Here is a 13,587-nt window from a genome sequence, read left to right as displayed (position 1 = left end):
CTGCTTACCCGATATTTGTTTGCACCAATTTGCTCCACTTGAAATCGTTTTGTACATTTACATTTGGCCACTTGTCTCGTAACCTGAAACCAGAGGACATTCTATTCAAACACAATTCCCTGAACACGTCTCTCAATTTACATTCAGAATTCGTAGTCGCATCACCTCATCTTCAATTTTGTCAGCATCTGTCAGCGGTTTGTAAGCGTCCTTGTTCGGATGAAGAGCCGCCACAAACTCATAGTAGTCAATGTAGCCGTCCCCGTCTCTGTCAAATCTGTCCGCCACAGCGCTCATCTCCAGACGACTGGTGGGGAATTCTGTTGGAGTGGCGCGAAGTGAGCGTTTAGCCGGCTACGCTACATGCCGTTCAGTCGTGGGTTTGTACGTCGAGTGACACTTACTGGAGGAGAGGATGCCCTCTGTGAACTCCTGTCGGGTCACCTTGCCATCTTGGTCTTTGTCAATGCGCCGGAAGAAGTCCATGACACGGGACTTTTTGTGGTTCATCCAGCGCATGTAGCGCTTCCGCCACACGTCAAAGTCGAAGTTGGCGAATTCCTTTACCTGCACAGAAACATAGAGGAGGGTCATGTGAGCAGAGATTTGCAGGAAAAAACATGCTTGTATGTTCACTGAGGGGCGTTGTGTGTAAAACATGCGTGCATGATTACCTCCTCCAGTCTGTCCATGGCATCGTTGAGTTTCCTCCGTCTGTCCAACGCCAGCAGCCACACGTGCTGCCACTTAGTGACCAGTAGGTTGACCCGCGGGTTCTTGGTTTCAATGGGAGCTTGTGTTGCTGACGCATACATTGTTTGTGTGGGAGAGCGTTTTCCTGCAGGTGAAAGAAGAAAAAAACCTTCATAGTGACGGTGTTCTCACCTTGTAATCAGGAAGATGAGGTTAGCAGTGACATCATCCCAGGTGTTAAAATGGACAAAACGAGGAAGTCCATTCGCCCGGCGGTAAGCTAAACACCGGGCCAGATGGCTGAGGTCACGCTCTGTGAGGGGTATCAGTGGCATACATACTCCCGGGTTTTCCCTTGTCGAGCACAGGGATGTGAGACTGGACCGGCGGCTCCAGAGCAGCCTTCCTTTTGTGTGTCTTGGTGATTTTGTCAACATCTGGTTGCTTCCTGGTCATTTCCTCCATGAATGCCTGTAGGGAAAAGCAAAAAAACATGTTCCAGTGTGGTTCATGTACACTTACAGCCAACTTCTTGAAGAAAGAAAAAAAAAGAAATCAAAGCATTTAAATAATTGTAACCTGGTGTTCTTCTATGAGGCTTTTGATCTCTTCGAGCTCCTGCGGCAGCTGCTCCTTGTCCTTATCGTCCAGGTTGGACTCAGCCCACTGAAGCCAGGTGAGCAGATTCTCCAGCAGGTCCTGAGTGGCTAACAGCTCAGTGAGGGCCGAGGCCAGTCGCTGCTGGTGCTGTCTGGCCCAAGCCTGCACCTGTACCAGCAACATCACACATATTACTCACAGTAAATAGCTTTTGTGTGATGAGGCAAACACACATGCCACCAGAAAATGTGGATTTAATGGTTTCTGCAAAAAAAAAAAACTGAACCCAATTGTATAATTGTGTCACACCTATGAGTATGAAAGGCTTGTATGCAGCTGTGAACTGACCTCTTCAAGTCGGGCTTTAATGATGGTGTTCCAGTGTTTGATGGTTGTGATAGAGTCTGGATGGCAGATGATGAGAATAGCCTCCCCCATACTGGTTGCTTTATTCAGAGCCACTCGCTTTTCCTCCAGTTTCTTCATGAACTCCTTCAAAATAATAAATAAATAATATTAGATCTTCCTCTGGATTCAGATGGAATCATACCTCAGAAAATATCTGCCTCTAATATGCAACACTGCGTGTTTGGAATGAAATATAGCACGAGATCTCGCAATAACCGAATCGGGTCGGGTTTTAACTAAAGTGAAAGACAAAAAAAAGCACATTCCCTTTATTGATTGAAACAGCCAAAACCATCCAAATGTCAAATACATACCTAAAATGCTACACAAGATAAAACATAATCATTTTTTCTCAATGCTTGCCTTGTGTTGTTCGATAAGCGTCTCCACAGCCTCCTCATCGTCAGGCAGGCTGCCATGGAAACGCAGACTCTGCTCTGCCTCAGCCAGCCACTCCAGCAGGATATGAACCGTGGAGTGGAACTCCTCCGCCTGCAGCCAGAGGAAACAGATCAGTGAGGCTCCCAGAGTCAGTTAAGCGTCCATCTGAGGACCGTCGGGGCTCCACATTACCTGACACAGGGCCTGCTCCAGCCGGGCCTGTTTGGACACCGAGAGGTTGCACACCGTGTCCCAGCGAGTGCTCAGCTCCTGCATCTGGGCTTTGACCCAGGACGAGTCATCGTGGCTGCTTTCAATCAGCTCCTTAGCTGAGCGCTTGAGGGCCTGGACGGTCACTGTCCTCTTTCCCAGCTCCTTCTGGAACACCTGCAGCGACCAACAGGAGGACGACTCAGTCAAACAGCGCATTCGCTAATATAGGATTTGCTTAACAGCATATTTCTGCTATTTATAATTTCAATGAAAAATTACTGAGGCAAAATGGTACAAACATGATTGAATAAACCTTCTCATGTAGTGCAGTAAAATATTACTAACAACATTTTGAATGACCAAACACTGCACGAGTTATTTTGACATCTTTGTTGCGCAGGTGAGTTAACAACAGAGACTCTCAGTAGAAAGACACTAAAATGCGAGCCCTTTGTGTTGAATTGCAGCCCAACCCAAGTGTGGTTTTAGTGTCCTTTGTTAGTATTGTGATGAGCAACAACCAATGGTGAAAAGAAAAGGGTGATATTAATACAGCAGTGGAACCTTTATGCTTCTGATGTCTTAACCAGATCAAGAGAGCTCTGGTTTAGATTTAGCCTGGTGTGGTTTCCTACCTTGTGGTTGTCTATCAGGTTGAGAACCAGGTCAATGTCTCCGTGTACGGGCTGGTCCTCCGCCAGCTGGGGTTCCACTCTGTACAGCCAGTCAATGAGAGCCTGCAGAGCATCTGTAAACTGGCCGGAGAACAACAGGGCCTCCTCAAGCTTGTTTTGTCTGCAGGAGAAGAAGACAAATCATCAACAGGGAAGAATCCCACCGCAAAAATGTGTGATTTGTTGTTGTTTGGCTGGTAGTTGAAACAAACGTGCAAAGAAGTATCTTTACCTTTCAACTGACTTGCCACAGACGGTGTCCCATTTGTCCCTAAGTTCACTCAGCATGTCGTCCAGCTTCTGATTGTCGTCCTGGAGGGAGGTCTTGTCTTTCAGGGCCCGTCCTGTTCGAGTGGTGGTGTCGTACACTGAGTGTTTACTGCCCACAGCCTTTTGGAACTCCTGTGTATGAGGAAAAAAAACGTCATCAAACGGTGAAGATGTTTCGCGTCATGAAGAGATTGAAAGAGCAGAAACTATCCGATAGCGGATTCTTTGAAGTGTATTTTAAAATGCACGGGGTTACACTGAGCTTTTTCTAATATGGCCGTGTGATTTGTGATTAGGGGAGCATTTTCTCTGAGGGAACTAAAAAGGGGGTCAAACCTCAAGAGCCGCTGGTCCACGGAGATTAAAAGTATCCGAACACAGCGGCTCCTAATACATTCGGTCCCTCCCGGGATTATGATAGGATTAGCACAGTATCAGCCCGTAACACTGCAGTAACAACACGATACGGCTGGCTAGTCCGTCACGCTAGCAAAGGCACGGCTAATGTATTCCATTCATACTGTAATTTCCATAAATGCCTTTTATTGTTGGATGCATCGGTTTCTAACACTCACACACATCACGTTTTAAACACAGACGTCTCCATATTGTATAATAAAAATGTTGTTTCTGTTAAATATATATATAATATATAAATAAAACTTTCATCATTTCCCCGGTGAAGTGCGATGAGACGCTGCTCAGTCACCTTGTGTAAAGCCAGCTGCGTCTTGATCTTGTCTGGATCGTTGGCAATCTCCACTTCTGAGTCCAGAGTCTTCTCAGACTCGTCCAACCACTCCATCAGTTTATTCCAACTTTCATGGAACTAATGAAGGATAAAGAAACAAAATATTTGATTTCACTTGATTTATGTCCTGTTAAATATTCAGATTACGGCCCATTGTAATGAAATCGGAGCAATAAACTGCAGCTTACAGAACAGGCTTAATGTACTATTTCCAGAGCTTTCCACTGATGATGAAATATCTTAACTGCGCTGCAACAAAGCCCTCTAACCTGTTTTGCCCTCTTCCTTGCGTCATCCAACAAACGACCTCGCTCCACAGACCGCTGCACCAGCTTCTCCCAGCGGCCCTGCACGCTGAGCAGCAGGTTCTTGATCAGGACCACATCCTGTTTCTGGCTGAAGTACTTCAAATGTGTTCCTGTCTTGTCCAGTTCAATGATGTGATCCCTGTAGGAGTTCACCTCTGTCACGAACATCTGCACAGTGCAGAGGGGGAGAGACGTTTAGGTCAGGTGTTTTAACATCAGAAGGGTGTACAGGCTTTTTAATTGAGAGCGGAGGTCATTTAATTGGCGGTATGGGAAAGCCGAACGGGGAATTAGTTCTGAACTTCTATTTTGAGTATGATGCCAACATAATTCATCATTTTCACTGGCGTCACAGCAGAGGGATTAAAGCATGTGGCTCCATTAAACCGCTTCTACATAAGATACAACAGTCACAAACAAAACAAAACAGTTGTTTGTCATCAACGACCTTCTCCGTACAAACATTACCTTATGCTCATCGATCTGAAACATGATGGTGTCCAGTATTAGGGAGGCAGGGGAAACCATGTGCAGCGTCTGCTCCGCTGTGGTCAGCCAGTTGATGAAGTCCTGCAGAGAGTTGTGGAAATCCGTGGCCAGCGCCAAGGCTTCTTCTAGTTTCACCTGTAGACATAAGACATCATCAGGCTCCACGCATAGAGATGGAAATAATCCTCTAAACAGAGAGCCTGATCATGACCTCTACCCTCCTGCTAAAAACAAACATTTCGGTTGCCACAACACGAGATGAAGAGGAGGAGAAGAACAAATACATTTCCAATTTGTCTCATGAGCCTAACAAGAGGAAGTAAACATCTCTGGAGAGGCTGATGGTGGAGCCGAAAGGGAATGATGAGCTTTTAATTCAATGAAAGAAACATCCGCAGTGACTGGGCCGCTGGAAAACCTCCACTGGCGCAGGCTCATCACATGGCTGTAACTGCTGTGTCCACTACGTTAAAGAAACCTGATGACAGTCACGGGTAATAAGATGTCTTTGTTTTCTGGGTTATTTAGAGTTTTGTTATATGTGGAATTCAAATTCAATAGACCATACTCATTTGATTACTTGAAGTCTTCTTTGCATGAAATTCAGCCCGGCAGACAATGTGGCAAGTGGCACATTGCTGGGAGTTTTGCCAGCGGCTGACTGATTTACCCGCCTTTGAATTCCCGGGAACGGGACCAAAGCAAATGGGGAAACCAAAGCAAAATGTTCCCGCAAACTTTTAAGGGGCTCCATATCTGGAGGGAGACAAGTAATGGGAGAGATTTATCTTTTTTGTCAAGTTAAATTATGTTGATTTAATGTGAAAAAAATGGAGAACACGTCCCAAAGGAATAACCCATTAAAAACGATGTCAGAAAGGTTAACAGGGTGATTTATAAGTCTTTATCTTGGCTCAAATGTAAGCTTAGATTTACTATTCATGGCATGCATGGAATGTATGGTAACGCAAGAGTTGCAGCATGTGAGAAACGACAACAGTTGCCTGCCGTGATCTTGAGTGTGACCACATCCCATGTGTCTCTGCTAACACGGCGTCCATACAGCGCTCATTACCGGCACCGGGATTAGAGGCTTAGAAGCACAGTCTCATTGCTCAAATGTATGTCATCGATAGCTCCTTGGTGGTGAAGTCCATACCGTTCTCTCAGCGGACTTCCCCTGCACAGCTTCCCACTTGTCCTTCAGGTTGGCGAGGTCCTGTTCCGTGTTGCTGTCCGGACCCTCGGGCGTGATTGCGAGCATCTGGTGACCCTTGTTCATCAGCTCCTGATACAGCTCCTCTTTCACCTCAAAGGTAGAACACAACTCCTGCAAGAAAGCAGTAGACGCAAGGGCGCGTTCGCATCGCTCCGTGTTAGTTTTGGAAAAACAACGCGAGAGTCTGCAGCGTCTGAAGCGTATGTGGTTTTTATGTTAATACAATTCTAGTCCAAAAGGGGGGAAGGAAAAGACTCTGAGGCCTGTTCCCAACAGTGATATTGGCTCCATAAACTGTCGCTACTATGCTTCTTCGGGGAGGGGGGGGGGGTGTTGCGACTGTGCTCCCCCATTAAAGAAAGGGAGAACAAAGAGGAGACACATTCCTAAATTCCTTACAGTCAGACACGGCTGGGTCAATTTCACACACTTTTTGGGGGGGTTTCTTCCACATAGGAGATGCAAGTGGTGTAATTCGCAACGTCATTTAATTTTCACACTTCAGATAAAACAGAGAAAGGACACCGTCGTCTCATTTACGAGCCTGCCATCTGCATGCGGGCTTTCGTATTGTTAAACACGTACCAGATGGGCGTTAAGCTGCTCCCGCGCCGTGTCTGGTAAGCCTCCCACAGCCTTTGATGCCAACAGCTGACGTTCTGTGTCTTTCAGCCATTGCTGCATATCTTCTATCTCACCATGGAAACCCTGGGCCTACAACACAAAACAACCGGAGTCAGGAGGACAAAAGGTGTCACACACACACTCACTTTTAGCAGACTATGGCTCAGAGAGGAGGGCGTCTGAGTTATTAATACCTTGGATTCATTCAGCTACCAAAAGTTGATACTCAGTAGTGTGAATTAATATGGCTGAAGTGTAATGAAATGAAGCCTTTGATCAAAAGTCTTTAATCTTTAAAATTAACTGTTGAGTTGTCTTTTGTAAAATAACTAGAAACCTGCTTTGATTGGATTTTTGGGCACTTCTTTTTGATTAATACTCCTATCTACCAAAAGCCTGTTAATTTGAGACAGATTATGTGCTATTAAAGTTTATCTGCTGAAGAAAATCCAGGACACATTTCTCTTCCTCATATTCCCCCTCGTATCAAAGCACCCCTCTATAGTTAAAAGTTATAAATAGAAAGAAGAAAGGGGGAGACAAGTAGGCAGAACAATTATCCCTCCTCCAAATAGGACTTTAATCACAAATTATGAAACCTAAAAAATGATGATTAAGGACTCTTAAGTGATGATAATGTTCATACTTGAAGCAGAGCACTCTGTAGTTGCTGCTTCCTCTGTCCTGTCTTCTCCTGGATGGCTTTCCACCGCTGGTTCAGGTTCTCCAGTTTGCTCTGCAAACCAGAAGCTTCCTCACCAGCACTCGACTCCACCAGATGATTACCGGCCTTGTTGACCGTCTCCACTGTTGCCTTGTGAGCCGACACATCATTCTGTAGAACCTGTAGAGATAAGGCATAGAGATATATTGGGGGGGGTTTGAAAGTTAATTTTTGGGGCAGCATGATGCATCTACTGATTCCTTTCTTTTTAGATGCAAATCCCTCGGCCATACAAATGCACCGGCAACTTCTGCAAACGTGTTTGAATTTGAAATTCGGACAAAAACCAAAGGGCGTTGTCGTACATGATGCTTGGCGAGCTCTATCTCGACAGCTTTGGGGTCTCCCCCCGCCTTCCTCTGGTCATTGAGCAGCTCCTCGGTGTGGCTCATCCAGGCCAGCAGCTCGTCCAGTGCATGCTGGAACTGTCCCAGCGCCAGAAGGCCTCCCTCCAGTTTGTGCTGAATTAGAGACAGATTAAGCCATTAGATGTTGCACGTGCACTGCAGACAGCACAACATATTCCACTGCCTTTCATCCATTGGTGAGTTTCTTATTGTCTATAAAGACGATTCTGTTTTTTTCTCTCCGACCTGCCGGCTGATGATCTTCTCGTCCAGACTTTCCCAGAGCATTTTGAGCTCAGACATTGGCTCCTGAATGGCACATCGATCGGCCTCCTCCGTCACCTGCTTCAGCAGGAGGCCTGCCTGGTGGTTGAGCCGCTCCATCTCGATCTGCAGCTGGTACGCCTCTCCTTTGAAATCCTAAAACACACAGTGGTCCAACCCATTCAGTCAACACAGGCACAAATACACTTGACCCTACAGGCTCAGTCTTTTCAGGAAAAGATATTTATCAAGCTTTTTTTGAACATAAAAGCAAAATAAACAAGGCTGTTGACAGAGAGTACAGAGCTGCTGTAACAAGGTTCTCTACTTGTTAACACAGAGTTCATACCCTAAAAAAACGACTAATGCACGATTGTACCTTGAGTTCTGAAATCTGCTGCTTGACGGTTTCCAGGTCCGTGCCCACGGGTGACATTGAATCCAGTTTGCTCTCGAGAATATCCACCCAGTCAAACATACCCTGTGTGCGAGGAGGGAAACCATTGTTACTGGGAGAAAGCAGCGTAGTCAGGTTTCACATCTAGGCTCGTGTTATGCACTACATCTCACAGTTGGTCTGTAGTCAATCTGTATGGTGAAAATTAGGTAAATAAACCTAATAAAACCAGACCTGAACCTAAATTCTGTCCCGTTAAAACATATCAATAACTTTACTAACTTTATTCACACAGGTTCAACTCTGGGCCAAATATAGTAAAGCACTGGATGGTGTTTAGTTATTTCAAAATGAATAAGTCTCTCATAAAATAACCTGTGCTATAAAAAAGCTCTGAAATATTTGGTTTCACTAAAAACTATCCGGCTCCCTGTCTGTGTTTAACGTTCCAATGTATGTGCATGTGTCCGCAGGCAATTCTATTCTATAATTAGTCCTCCAGTGAAGACAAGCAAGAGCAATGAAACAGTATGATGAGCAGCATCGAGATTTAGACCAAATATGATCTGAAATGTGACAATGGTATTATCATTAGGATTGTTTCAGATCATTCACTTCAAATACAATGGAGCAGTAACCAAAGTACCTGCAGGCCATCCTGAAACTGGACAGCAGCCTGCATGGCTTCTTCCAGCCGCTCCACTCTTTCCTTCCAAGCCTTATTGAGATTTTCCCATGCTGAGTTCACCTGAAAAGAATTACACGAGTAGATCAACCAAAACCATATGCAGGCAAAGAAAACCGCATGGACACAGCAAGTGAAGACAAACACATTTGTCCTTGAATGTTATCTATTACCTCGTCTAGACTTTTCTTTATGACGGGTTTATCGGGTTCCCCGCAGGCCGTCATGAGCTCTGCACCCTGGTTTTGAACCACATCGAGCTCCTCCTGCAGCCCATCGATCTCCTCCTTAAAACCCTGTAGCAACAAAAGAGCAGTTGTCAAAACAAAGCGGCGCTCAAACACAATTCTTCATCCACAGGTGGATACTGTCTTTTCTTCTTCAGGAGCTGTTTACCTCGACAAACTCCTGCTGCTGTTTGACGACCGACGGGTCGACTCCGGGCTCCTCCAGCTCTCTCAGCAGGTCCTGGCTGTCTTTGATGGTGACGATGAGGGCGCAGTGGTCGCACCAGTACTTGTCGGCCATGTCCATCACGTCCAGCAGCTTCGCCTCCCGCTCCTCCAGCAAAGCCTGGATGTCGTTCCAGAGGAACACCATCTGGTCCAGTTTGTCTTGTACAACTTGTGGGAGAAAAAAATATTTATAAACACTTACTTACACTTACACTTATACTTTATACTGTATTTATACAGTATAAAAACCTAAATGGTGGTTTAGGATACCTTTGGCCGACATGTCCTTGTCTGATCCTTCAGATCGGGCGATCATCTCCTCGCCTCGCTGCCTCAGTGTCTCATAAGAGGGCTGCAGCTTCTCCAGATCCACAGACACGGCTTTATTTTCAGTAATCTGCTCCCTGATCTTCTCCACTTCCACAGAGATGGACGGCGGCTGCCGCAGGCGTTCAGCGATCCGTTCCAGGGATTCCAGCATCGGGTCAATTTTATCGTGGAACTGACGGAGAAAGAAGAGAGATATATTTTATAATTTAATATGGACACACAGACAAATGTTTGGCTCTCCTGTTTACAGAAATATGCCCGAACAGTGTTTATAACCTATGAGAGAAAAAAAACACACATTTCAAGACTTCACTTGTGTTCTGGAAAATGGACATTTCTTTAAAAATGATGGATAATTCATAGAATAGAAAATCAAAAAAGAAGTAATAATACATGAATGACATTAAACAAAAAGCACTGCTTATGACCTCTATTTGAAATCCATAGTATAATCGTCCATTTCCAAAACATAGCAAAAAGGCCTGGGAGGCTTATATGTGTACATACACAAACGTACTAGTATGAAACGCTGCTCACCTGGGTGGATTTGGAGATGGAATCATCCAGAGTAGCAGCTCGCTGCTTGACATCGGCCTTGAGTTTGGTGTAAAGTCGGTCGGTGGCCGTGTACTTCTCTCTGATGGGGAGTCCCTCCACTGGGCTCAGTTCAAGGAGCTGAGGCCCGGTCTTATTCATCTTGTCGATGTGAGGCTTGTGCTCTGCAATCAGCTCTCGCATTTGCTGGAGAGGATATTGCATTTATTAACATCATCATCGCTGACATAATGTTGTGCTGAACGTTTTTTCCGGTTGGCTTCGTACCCTGAGCTCCTCTTGCTGCAGCTTGAGTGTCTCGTACTCGATGGAGGGGGGCGGCAGCTGGCTGAAGGCGCTCAGGGTTTCCTGAATCCACGGCCACATCTCCTCGTAGGTCTCCCAGAACTGACTGGCCAGAGACTGGGCGCGCTCCAGCTGCAGACAGCGCTCCGAGTTCAGCTGACTGACCGTGCTGTACTTCTCCAAGAGAGTCTGGATCCTGGCCTGATTGAAAAACAACAAGAGCCTTTAACCTCTGTTCATGTTCTTAATGAATTCTTAATGAATCACCCCCCGCTCCCCTTTCAAAATTGGAAATAAACTGTTTTTACCTCCAAGATTTCCTTCTCGCCTGGGTTTTTGCTGTTCATGATGGCCTTTCCTGTTTTCGCAATATGATCCACAGCATCTTTGTGCCTCATAATGTCCATGGAGAAAATCTAGGAAAAACAGGTAGACTGAGTTTTGCTTGATGTTGCAAAACAAAAGCTCTGCTGACTACTATTAATCGGCACACACACACACACACACACACACACAGTATGATAGGCTGACCTTCTGGGCCTGGAGCTGCGCTGCGGTCTGGTCCTGCTCCAGCCTGATCTCTCCCATCGACAGCAACTTCCCCTCAGCTTCAGTCAGCCAGGAGAGTTCAGCGTCTGAAGCCTGCTCAAACTGGAACCAGACGAAAATCCTTTTTACACCGGCGGTAAATGTTTCGACTCGAATGGACGACAAATGGATATTTGGATGAAGAAAACTTGAAAGAAACGAGAAAAGCCAAATGCGCTGTTACCTGCTGGGACCTGAGTATATCGGCGTTGATCTGTTCGACCTGCTGGGTGCAGGTGTCGCGCGCGGCGGCGTAGCGCTCATTATCCTCAGCCACTAGCTTTTCCAGACCCACACGCGTGTGCCAGGGGATCAGATCCAGCAGAGAGCTGCTCAGCTCGTTCAGCTTGTCCATCACAGGTTTTTGGTCTTTGCTCTCCTTCAACAAGGCCTGGCCACGTAGAACATGTGAAACACCAAAGTTAGCATAATTCATTACATGTATTCGTAAAGAAGACATATTTTATGATAATTTTGTAACTCATACCTTCTGCCTGCTTTGTGCATGAATGAGCTGCTCGCCTGCTGGCTGCTGATCAGCAAAAGCGCTGATCTCATCCTCTACTTTTTCCAGCCAGGAGCTAAGGTCCTCATGGGTCTGATTTAGCTTAGTAGAGAGACCCAAAACCCGCTCCAGCGTCTTCAAAACGCTGTCGCTCAAAGAGTTGATCTCTGCGTACTTCGCTTTTATTCCGTCCAGTTTGCCTTGGATGACAACAACCTCATCACCTATAAAGAGTGATTATATATTGATACGATGTGAGATTTTGGTTAGGGAACAATACTTTGTCTACTGTTAAACTGCTCTCTGAATAAGGTCAGAAGCCTTATGACGTGTATTAAAGAGACAGATCTGTTAGTTCATGTCATGAAGTCAGACGTGCCTGTAGTTTGCTTCAGAAGCTCCATCCCGTTAGATACGGCTTGATCCACATTCTTCTTTCTCAACACAACATCACTTTGTAGCTCCTGAAAGGAAAACACATCCCCAAAGTCATTGCGAGTGAAAGTGAAACGTCCCACTGTAAAAGAAGCCGTGATGCACAAATTAATCAAATCAAGGGGAACATAATTGATGACACTGTGATGAAAGGGAAAACAGCGCGGCCCGCGGAGGAGTGTATACCCATTGTTCTGCCAGCTGCTTTTCAAGAACTTCTATTTTGTAGTCCTCCACGGACACCTCGCCCAGCCTCGAGTGCACCTCGTTGAGCCAGTTCATGAGGGCCACTTCGTCCTCGCCAAACACCTGGGCGTTGGCGAGAGCCTGCCGCAGCATCTCGGCTCTCCTCCTGCATCGCTCCTGGAGCTCTATGTAACCCGCCTGGGCAGAGTCCAGTTTTGACTGCACCGACTCCTTTTCCTCCCCCGAGCTCACCGTCTTGAGCATCTGACCGAAACTGACGGCCTGTAACAGGTCTTTACTGTGATTCATAATCTCCTCCTCTAAAGCCTGACCCCCAGGGGATGGAAACGAACCAAGGAAATGGGACAAACAAAAAAAAAAAACACACACACACACGAGCAAAATATGAAAACTGAAATTGAATGAAAAACAGAATGAGAAATAATAAAAAATAGCACAGACTTAAAATGACGAGCAAAATGAATACATACGGGATGTAAACTGATGGATATTACCTTATGCCGAGAAATCTGATCTTCCAGCTTGGACGTCTCGGTGCCGATGGGTTCGGAGTTGGCCAGGTGCTTCTCTGTAGCAGCGAGCCACTCGCTGAGGGGCTCCAGTGTTTCGTGGAACTGCTGAGAGACCGCGAGGATGACCTCCAGTTGCTTTTGCCTGATTTGTTCATGCGGATAGGAAGCAGAGGACAGTTATGGAGAGAGAAAGTTAATTTCAAGTTTATTTGTTCTATTTGGAAAATCTCCTGTCTTTAGTTGGACTAAAGTGTAAGTGGATTTGAGAGTTTTACATTCCTAACTTAGTATTTAAATACATTTTTTCTAAGTGGTCGATATAGCCAGATACAAATCTAGGCAAAAACACTTATTCAATTCAGGGAAAAAATGAAATCTGAGGAGGACTTTTCATTAGCTGCATTTCATTTGGACTCATACAGGAGCATTGCCATCAGAAAGACGCGTAACCTTGAAGTGTTTTATACAGACCTGTTTTCAGCTTTCTTGAGCAGAGTGTCCCACCTCTGGCCCAAGCATTCGATCTCTTTTGCAACTTTGTCTCTATCCACGGACTCTGCTAGTTCTGCAACCCTCTCGCCCTCTTTTTTGATCAGCTCCACTGTTGGCTTTCTGTCATCCAGCAGTCTCTGCAAGAGCTGTCAACGGCAAACAAAGGAGGAGAGTCG

The 13,587-nt window shown here is 45.7% G+C and overlaps 1 protein-coding gene across 31 annotated transcripts in view; it reads right to left on the bottom strand.

Moving 5' to 3' along the window:
- dst (dystonin) overlaps positions 1 to 13,587 on the bottom strand; it is an 85,442-nt gene that overhangs the window by 7,419 nt on the left and 64,436 nt on the right. For 28 of the 31 annotated variants that reach the window (XM_040177829.2, XM_078104805.1, XM_078104802.1 and 25 more), the window contains 34 exons: positions 13,391 to 13,557; positions 12,902 to 13,061; positions 12,387 to 12,713; positions 12,145 to 12,229; positions 11,748 to 11,989; positions 11,445 to 11,651; positions 11,204 to 11,323; positions 10,981 to 11,088; positions 10,655 to 10,873; positions 10,370 to 10,573; positions 9,773 to 10,004; positions 9,444 to 9,670; positions 9,221 to 9,343; positions 9,009 to 9,110; positions 8,345 to 8,446; positions 7,948 to 8,121; positions 7,660 to 7,815; positions 7,277 to 7,474; positions 6,592 to 6,720; positions 5,947 to 6,117; positions 4,767 to 4,922; positions 4,260 to 4,466; positions 3,949 to 4,068; positions 3,202 to 3,371; positions 2,931 to 3,090; positions 2,275 to 2,469; positions 2,065 to 2,193; positions 1,642 to 1,785; positions 1,273 to 1,461; positions 1,035 to 1,164; positions 675 to 838; positions 405 to 567; positions 166 to 320; positions 9 to 83 (listed from right to left, as the gene is read on the bottom strand). In XM_040177829.2, coding sequence (XP_040033763.2) covers positions 9 to 83; positions 166 to 320; positions 405 to 567; positions 675 to 838; positions 1,035 to 1,164; positions 1,273 to 1,461; positions 1,642 to 1,785; positions 2,065 to 2,193; positions 2,275 to 2,469; positions 2,931 to 3,090; positions 3,202 to 3,371; positions 3,949 to 4,068; positions 4,260 to 4,466; positions 4,767 to 4,922; positions 5,947 to 6,117; positions 6,592 to 6,720; positions 7,277 to 7,474; positions 7,660 to 7,815; positions 7,948 to 8,121; positions 8,345 to 8,446; positions 9,009 to 9,110; positions 9,221 to 9,343; positions 9,444 to 9,670; positions 9,773 to 10,004; positions 10,370 to 10,573; positions 10,655 to 10,873; positions 10,981 to 11,088; positions 11,204 to 11,323; positions 11,445 to 11,651; positions 11,748 to 11,989; positions 12,145 to 12,229; positions 12,387 to 12,713; positions 12,902 to 13,061; positions 13,391 to 13,557 — 5,610 coding nt within the window. The remainder of the gene's footprint in view (positions 1 to 8; positions 84 to 165; positions 321 to 404; positions 568 to 674; positions 839 to 1,034; positions 1,165 to 1,272; positions 1,462 to 1,641; positions 1,786 to 2,064; positions 2,194 to 2,274; positions 2,470 to 2,930; positions 3,091 to 3,201; positions 3,372 to 3,948; positions 4,069 to 4,259; positions 4,467 to 4,766; positions 4,923 to 5,946; positions 6,118 to 6,591; positions 6,721 to 7,276; positions 7,475 to 7,659; positions 7,816 to 7,947; positions 8,122 to 8,344; positions 8,447 to 9,008; positions 9,111 to 9,220; positions 9,344 to 9,443; positions 9,671 to 9,772; positions 10,005 to 10,369; positions 10,574 to 10,654; positions 10,874 to 10,980; positions 11,089 to 11,203; positions 11,324 to 11,444; positions 11,652 to 11,747; positions 11,990 to 12,144; positions 12,230 to 12,386; positions 12,714 to 12,901; positions 13,062 to 13,390; positions 13,558 to 13,587) is intronic. The other 3 variants (XM_078104813.1, XM_078104819.1, XM_040177836.2) reach the window with 1 other exon arrangement.

The sequence above is a fragment of the Gasterosteus aculeatus genome, chromosome 6, assembly GCF_964276395.1.
Source record: "Gasterosteus aculeatus chromosome 6, fGasAcu3.hap1.1, whole genome shotgun sequence".
Taxonomy (NCBI): Eukaryota; Metazoa; Chordata; class Actinopteri; order Perciformes; family Gasterosteidae; genus Gasterosteus; species Gasterosteus aculeatus.
Note: the sequence above shows the minus strand (reverse complement) of the source record. Positions and strands in the feature narration are given on the sequence as shown.